The sequence below is a fragment of the Pempheris klunzingeri genome, chromosome 11 (genome assembly GCF_042242105.1).
Source record: "Pempheris klunzingeri isolate RE-2024b chromosome 11, fPemKlu1.hap1, whole genome shotgun sequence".
Lineage (NCBI taxonomy): Eukaryota > Metazoa > Chordata > Actinopteri > Acropomatiformes > Pempheridae > Pempheris > Pempheris klunzingeri.
Window position 1 is genome coordinate 5,433,959 of NC_092022.1, and position 8,180 is coordinate 5,442,138.

Here is an 8,180-nt window from a genome sequence, read left to right on the forward strand (position 1 = left end):
GTGAACCTGATTTACACATAAATGCTTTTATAATATCAATACTGAATATATTTTTTTATAATATTTCTGTAGGCTACTTAATGGTAAACCTACTCAAAACTCATTTTGTCAGGCCGTCCTAAATCATTAACATTGGAAATCAAAGTTTACTATACCACACAGAAGAGCGTCAGAGTAAAGTGAATTATACGAACACCATTAAGAGTAATAATACAGAATAATTTCCAAAGCATTCTTTAGGGGAATATAAAAAAAAAACTTCCATTAAAATGCCACTAACAGGTCATTACAAATCATGACGTAATGTGTTTTCGATCACGAGGCCTTCCTCAGGGAGATTCACACCAAAATGCTAAGGCGACAGCCAGGCGAGAATATACTGGAGTAAATTAAAGCCACATAGCAAAAGCTTCTAAATTACTTTGCTTGAATAGCACCTTTGAAATTTTTTCTCATGGAAGCAGGACAGATGCCTCATAAATGCCTCCACACACAAAAGGCTAACTAGAAGCACCTTCTCTCCCGACTGGATGCTACTCTGCTTCGTATTGATTCTGAGAGTAGTTTGTCCTGCGGTGTCTTATTTAGATCTTTATGTGGCTGCATGGTGAAGAAGAAAATAATGGTATCGGGTCAATCATACTTTCCATATTGATTATTAATTCATCAGCGTGTTGAATAAAGACGGTGATGCTTGTAAAAATTCTCATTCTGTTCTGCAAATACATGTCGGGTGCTGAAACCCCAGCATCTTCAGTAAAGTCTATTTTTCATGCCATGCATCAATCAAAAGGCCTACACATTGCCAGATGCTTATTGTCAAAGCAGGATCATTTTATTCACACAAATAATAATATACAATAAATTATTATTAACGTGGCAGCCATCAATTTCAGTGGTGAATTTTTGATTTTAGAAGTGTGTTGAAGGACAGGGGAGAGGCAGTGAACTGGTCAGTTCATTTCTCAGTGTTTGTGTTTGTTCAAATGCTGTACATGTGCGAGCTGCTGTGTCTCAGTCTGTTGTGAGGGGGGTGACCTATGGCTGCTGTGTACGGTGCACTAACTCAGAATATAAATGAGCGGCAACAGGCATTGTTGCAATCGTGGATGGAGGACGCGGCATGTTTTATAGAGCACAGCACCAAGTGTGTAAAGTAGAATGGCTTAAGTGAAGGCAGGAAACACAGGAATTAGCATTAAAAACACAAAAAGTGAGAGGTTTGTGATGAGAAAGTAGGTCCCTCTCTAGATCTTGATCTCGGTGCGGAAGGTCTGTGCGAGCTCGTGTTTGGCCGGGTGCCGTCGTGCCTTGACTGTGAGGGTCCCCTCGGTGCCCAGTGATGACGTCACCGAGGTGGGGTCCACGTCCTCAGGTAGTTGGCACTTGTGTGTGAAAGTGTTCATCACCGAACCATCCTGGGCCAGCTGTCAACGACAGATAAGACGCTGTAATTGTATTGTCATTTGGAACCTGCCTGCAGAGAGGCAAAGTCCTGCGCCGTCAATGGCGAGAGACAAATCAATTTTTTTTAACTCATTTTAATTGTGCCTTGAATTACACATAGGATTTTTGTCACATTAACGATTCAATTTCAATTTTTTGTAAAATTGTTTATGTTTAGAAGACGTTTAAGAAAATACCTAACTAGAAAGACTACACACCCAAAAGTTACACAAGCAGGTGGCTGGGTCTGCTCGTTCTTTGGCTTCCTGGCTGATAAAGGCACCAAGAGTCTTTGGATAAAACATATCAGGAAAGATCATGTTGCATTTGATGGTGGGACACAAGGATGATTATAAGAGTTGGATACCGGACTGCCATTCAGCCTTGCTTCTTGTTTTTCATAGTGACCATCCTTAGACCACTATTACAAAGGATCAGTAACCAGGTCTTATAATACACTCATTGAAGGATATAGGTACAGTAAGTTCGCTAGCTTGCTAGCAGGTGACATTTATTGTTCACTGAGCAATTTCACACAAAACTATCTAAAACTTTACTATCTTTATGACACTGCCACTGACACATTTCCCAAAATAAGGTCCCATGGGGCCCACCGAAAGGGGAGGAACTTTGCCTCTCGAGTGAGACCACACACTCCAATTTAAAAAGAGTTTAGTCTCAAGGTCCCACCATGGGAGACATTTTAACACCTCAAAGTTCCCAAATCAGAAACAAGGGCGCTCACCTTTTCTGCGTGGACTTCAATCTGGTTGTTGGACGTGGTGACGATGACGTCCTCTGGGGAGAAGTCTCGCACATCAACTGTGAACTGGTACGAATCCCCAAGAGTCTTGATATTTCCAGCTCCACCTGAACCCACAACATGATGACAAATGTTAAACCGCAGGACAGAACGGGAGCACATCTATGTTTTTGTCTTTTCCAGTGCAGTGGAGCAAATGCAGACAATAGAATTATCTGCAGGTGAATAAGTGTATTTATTTTCATGACATTTATGGCAAACAGAAGAAACATAAAGACACGAAAAAGAAGAAAAAGGAAGAAGAGGAAATCGTCATAATGGGGTTGGGATGATCTGGCTGTAGAACAGAATCAGCTATGGATGAAGTGCAGGAGTTATTGAATAGGATGAGATCGCCCTTCAGGGCTGATGTAAGCTTTTCTAGATTTGTGTGATCTGTTAACAGATTGAGTCAGAGGTACACTGTTTTCTCATCTGCCCGTCCAGTTGAGTAATACAATTTCCTTGGCAACAGTTGAGCAGCTATTAGGATGAAGGTGGATGTGGAAAAGTGAGTGAGGAGAGACTGTAATCATTGATTATTTTCACATTGACATCAGTTCAGATTTAATGATGTGATTTCAGCATTTGATTTTTTACAATAACCAGCTATTTCACTAAAAACAGCTACCTGCTACTGCTTAGCTGATGAGACCGGAAATTTGGGGACGGAAAATCAAAACAATGAGCTAAAATAGGCTTAAAGGTGCTGTGTAGCTGAGGGGAACTTCACATTACACTTAGTCATTTGGTACATTGGTCATAAAAAACCTATTGATTAGAGCAGCTTTAATGATCTCAGTGGGGAAAATAGGCAGCAGACAGTAACAGGATCCACTAAAGAAACACAATAATCACGCTGTCTGATGCCGATCGTCACTGACGACTGTGAGCTCAGTGAAGAACTACGCGGTAACACATGACCTCACACACACATCACCACACTGGAAATGAGTGTGCGTGTGATATTAGCTCTGACTTCACATATGCAGGCTGGTTTGATGGTGTGACATCATTCCGACTGTGCGTGTGTGTATGTATTTGGTGTGTACACCGGTCACCGGGTAACCATCTGGTCATTCCTTATGCAGGCGTCATTCTAGATACTCGATGTGTGAAGTCACACTGCTGGCACTCAGTCCAGCATTCCCCGGCCTGCTCACTTGCATGTGTGCTTTTCTTTCCCATTAACTGCCCCCGTGGCTGCACCTATGGGATAGCAGCGACGGCTCCAAGACAGTTCTGCTCTTCTCCAACACACGAACCACATGGACTCCATTTAAAGTTCAGGTGTCACACATTTACACGTCTGTGTGTGCCAGCAGTGAACTGATAAAGAACAGTTCACACAGGCTCCACGCATTACTGAGCTGGAAGACTAACCAGGCACTGTAAAGTGACATGCCTCCTCACCTCAATGTGTATTTTGTAAATATTTTATTATCATATAACTCATCAATGCTTGAAAAAACTGGAAGAAAGAGCCAAGCAGAGCCTTGATTTCTACAAAGACACAGGTCCAGCTCTGAATGTGTTCTCTCGTTTGCATCTGCTTACTTTCCATCTTTTTTTTAAAAAACATCTTAGTTAAACCGTCACACTGCACCATGGCCACTATCTTGCTGAGATACACATGTGTCCACACACATCAACCACACCAGAGTACTTATCCCTTTTGAACTTAGCCCTGCCTGTTGTCTCCCTCCTCTTAACTGTCAGCTCCGACATATTTTATCACCACTTTATGGAGAAAAACACCATGCTTTAAACAAATCCCTTCCAAAGCAGCACTTAAATCTACTTTACAGTCATAACAGTCACTTCAACCTGCTGTTGCTATTATTTTCATACCACTTTTTGCACACAGAGACGAGTTACAGAGACCTGAATATGCTTCCAACTTACTGGAGAACCCCAAGGCGTCGCTCCCAGGCCTCATGAAGGAGCCAAAGTCCTCTGCGAACAGTCCCCGGCTCTTCTCCATGTATGGGTTACCAGAGGACGAGGATGAGGATGAAGTCTGGTGGAAACTACGCTCCGATCGATAGGCAGAGGAGTTGGTCACACTCATGGATGGCTGAGAGTGCTGGATAAGGCAGAGGAGGAGAGTAAAGGGAGGGAAGAGGGAGGCGGAGAGAGTTCCTCTTGTGGCTGCTCTGGGAGTCTTCCAGAGGCTTAAATGTAAGAATAATACACTCAATAGTACTCTTCCGCCTTCCTTTCTTTCCTTTTTGTTCTTTTAATGCTTGTGTTAGGTATGTTTGTGTTATTTTCCCACTCTCCTGCAGCCTCTCACCCATGGCCCTTATATACTGTATGGTCCCATGCATGGTCGGGCAGTGCGCACGTGTGTCACCGCTCATTGGGAAAGGGTAATAGTGTTCTATATTTATCATGAGACGCATGAAGAGGATGGAGAGGAGGGTTTGTGGTTGGAAAAGTTCTGGGCATTGAAGGCCCCGAGGTTAAGAACAGGAGAGAGAGTGGGATTTGATGAGAAAGAGCACGGGGTGGCAAGGGGAGGGGGGCAACAGTTGTCATTTCAGACACACTATCCCCGAAATAGCTTCCCTCTCCTCTCTTTAATTCTCCCCGCACTCCATCGCTTCATCCGTCTGTTTATTCTGCTCTCTTAATATTCAATGCCACGACTTGTCTGTCCTGAAATTGGATCCTCGAATGGTTCTGCCACTAAACGACATAGCGTCCCATGTTTCACGGTAGGTTTTCATCTCATTAGGGAAGTCTTTTTCAGGCCTCGTTTTTTAACTGAAATCCCACTTCAAGTCATCTGTTTATTAAATGAACATGTTAAACCTCTGCACTCGCAACATTAGCAACAAATGGTTCGCTGGAAAAAGCAGTTCTCTCCCACTGAGAGTGAAAAGTGAATTGAAAAAATGAATAGTGAAAAGTGCTATCTCACAGGGTAAGTTGAGAGCAAAACAAAGATGGAAAGAATGTACTTGAAAACAAAGCCGTCAGCAGGAGCAGGGGACTTAGTAGTGACATTGCTTTGTTGCTATTAATATCTGCGTGGAGAGCAGCGCCCATCGTGATTAGAAAACACTCACTGCTCTCCTCTCCAGTCACTGCTGCTGACAGTTAAATCCATTAAGCGCCATTTATGGGCTCAGTGATGTTATATATTTGACTTTTGCTTTGTCTTCTCAGTCGGTTGCTCATAATTTCCAGGTTATCTGCACAACACACACAACACGCCACTGATTTATTGGCTGACAGCTCAACCTCACACCTGAGCATCAAATACCTGCCATCACAGCCACCCTAAAATTGAAATTCAAGGCAGTACGCGGTTGAAATAAAACGAACTGCCGTCTTTTGTTTTGAAGCTATGTTGGAAAGGTTACCACAAATGACACCACACAGTGATATGTGCTTCCAGTCTTATCGGTATAGGGTTCAGAGCCCCCTACTGAAGGTCTAAATTCAGCCCAGCAACTCATCACCTCCCTGCCAGGGAGCACACTGAGCCTCCTGTCCTCCCTAGTAACAACAACAATACTGCTGGTCTGCTCTGGCCTTTTATTCAAAATTAGATATGGAGCAGGCAGTTTTGCACCTCTGATGGAGCTGTCATCGAGACCAGAGCTGGTGTTTTATGAGATGTCAATGATGTCAGCCCTTTCATCTATTAATCTCTCTGTTTTTTGGCATTTCTTTAATTAAAAAAAAAAAAGGTAGAACTGATCTCAGTTTTTTAAAAAGTTTAAAACATAATTATGCAAAAAAAAAACATTTATGATGAATGAGAATTTTTTAACAACTTCTTTAGGCTTTTCAAAACCATTCAAACTGTCTGAAACAGGGTACATCAGCTTGTAATATTATGTACATTATGCCGACTGTGACGAGGGATCGAATCAAATCAGATATCTCAAATCCTGCTGCCTCTCAGACTGTAATGTTTTTTTTTTTTAATTGGAAAACTGCCGGAATCATAAAAACTGGTGTTTGTATCAAACCCTCATTCAGGGCTTTATCTGATCTGACCGACCAGGCTGCTGTTCTGGAGAAATTATGGCGTGAGAGTGAAGGGTGTGTGTGCAGGGAAGCTCCTCCTGTGTGGAGGGATGGGATGAGCACCGACGGGTGAGATGACAGGATCTGGACAAAGATGAGAGGGTGTCAGATGTGGTGGTGATAAGACGAATGAATGACGGAGATGAATAAACACAGACAAAGGGATGGGAGGACTTGAAAAATACAGTAGAGAGCCAACAGTGATTTTGCTTTTGATTTGTTGCATTCAATACACCCAGAAACTGGAACATTTCTGTGTCCGAGCCTGAATAATCAGCAAAGACAGAAGAGCACGGAGGGCCACCGATGGACTCTAATTAAATGCATTTAAATGAGCAGATAATGGAATTTTTCTAAACATTATTTTGTTGAAATGATGTTCGTCGAAATGCACTCATGCAGTAAAATAGCTGATTAATTTAAATAATGAATAATCCTGTGCAGATGCTTTTAAAGTTAAAGAGTGAGAGAGCATAAAGCATAAAGAGTGCCTTTGAGATCATCTGAGGGAGTTGAATTAGAATAATTTCCCACCCATAAAGACACAAAGATGTCTTTACTGATTACTGCCTCATCTACTCACATTTTACGTTAATGGAGTTTGGTTGGTAAGCACTGTCAGAGTTGTGTTGTGAGGTTGTAACCAGGATAAATAATGTTTGTTTCAGTGCCAAAAATTAGGTCAAAATGTTATAAAAAGAGAGGAACAAGACAATCACCAATAAATAAAGGAGATAAAACTCTGCTAACAGTAACAGCAGGGAGCAGGTCGGGAACACAGGGATTATAAGAGCGACAAACAAGAATGACAACAGAGTGGGAGGAAGAAATGAATCAATCCAGTTGTCAGTAATCCATGTTGTTTCATCAGTGACATTGAGTCACCTCTATATGTGTGCGTTTGTGTGTGCATTCCTGTCTGCCCACACACACACACACACACACACACACACACACACACACACACACCTCCTGTGTTTTGGTTCGTGTGTGCTTCAGCTGTTACATAATGTGACAGACAGAGAGACAAATCCCACAGTGATAGACTGGAAGGTCATCTCACTGCCACTAACTTATTTTCATAAACAGATGATCAGTTTGGTAAATAAATGTAGTTATAAATGTATACATGAATAACAAGACATTAAGACCCTCACTGATCTTCATATAGAAATCATCCTCTATAAAAAGCCACTCTTCCATTTTTACATTGACGACAAATATTTACATTTAATCCGGGTTTTGACGTGCTTCACTTTACTTTTTGTAAGACAGTATGTTGCTCTATTAATTCAATAACAGGCAAACCAAACAAATGGGAACTGAAAAGGTGATTATATGAATTTCACAATAAAGTATGGTATTGAAACGGACTAAGATGATACTTGTGTGTCATGTTTTAAATCAGTCTTGTCATTTAGCCACTATGAGGGGAATAACACATACAAGTATAAAAGCTTGCCTTTAAAGCTTCATAAATTCATGTTTTAGCCACTAGGGGGCGGCAGAACAAGCAGAAAATGTTACATCAGTAAATCTGGAGCAGTTTTAGCAGAGTTTGTGATAAGAAAATGAAAAATAAAAAGAACTTAAAGAGGCTAAAAGCCTGCAGACGCTAGGACCGCTTTCATACATACATATTTCATACTCATATCATTTGATGCACTGTTAATATACAAATATATTAGTGCAGCGTTTTATACTTGCAGAGTCTAGTATAATAGTAGCAATTGTTTATTATTATAATAGAAGCAATTAGCCAGAGTCTGGCACATTGTATGAACAATTCATCACATAATAATCATCAATTATAATCAATTACCATTCAAAATAGAAACTAATTCCTGCTCCTGTAAATTACTGTTGCTGGTGCACATATTTCAAGAGG

At 41.3% G+C, this 8,180-nt stretch overlaps 2 protein-coding genes across 2 annotated transcripts in view; one reads left to right on the forward strand and one right to left on the reverse strand.

Annotated features, from left to right (window-relative positions):
• Positions 1 to 8,180, forward strand: part of LOC139210208 (solute carrier family 25 member 45) — a 180,195-nt gene that overhangs the window by 53,589 nt on the left and 118,426 nt on the right. The window lies entirely within an intron of this gene.
• On the reverse strand, positions 635 to 4,498 carry hspb7 (heat shock protein family, member 7 (cardiovascular)). Its single transcript, XM_070840027.1, has 3 exons — positions 4,154 to 4,498; positions 2,192 to 2,316; positions 635 to 1,427 (listed from the first exon to the last, which is right to left on the reverse strand). The coding sequence occupies exons 1-3, from the start codon at positions 4,317 to 4,319 to the stop codon at positions 1,248 to 1,250; spliced, it is 471 nt and encodes a 156-aa protein (XP_070696128.1). The 5' UTR covers positions 4,320 to 4,498; the 3' UTR covers positions 635 to 1,247.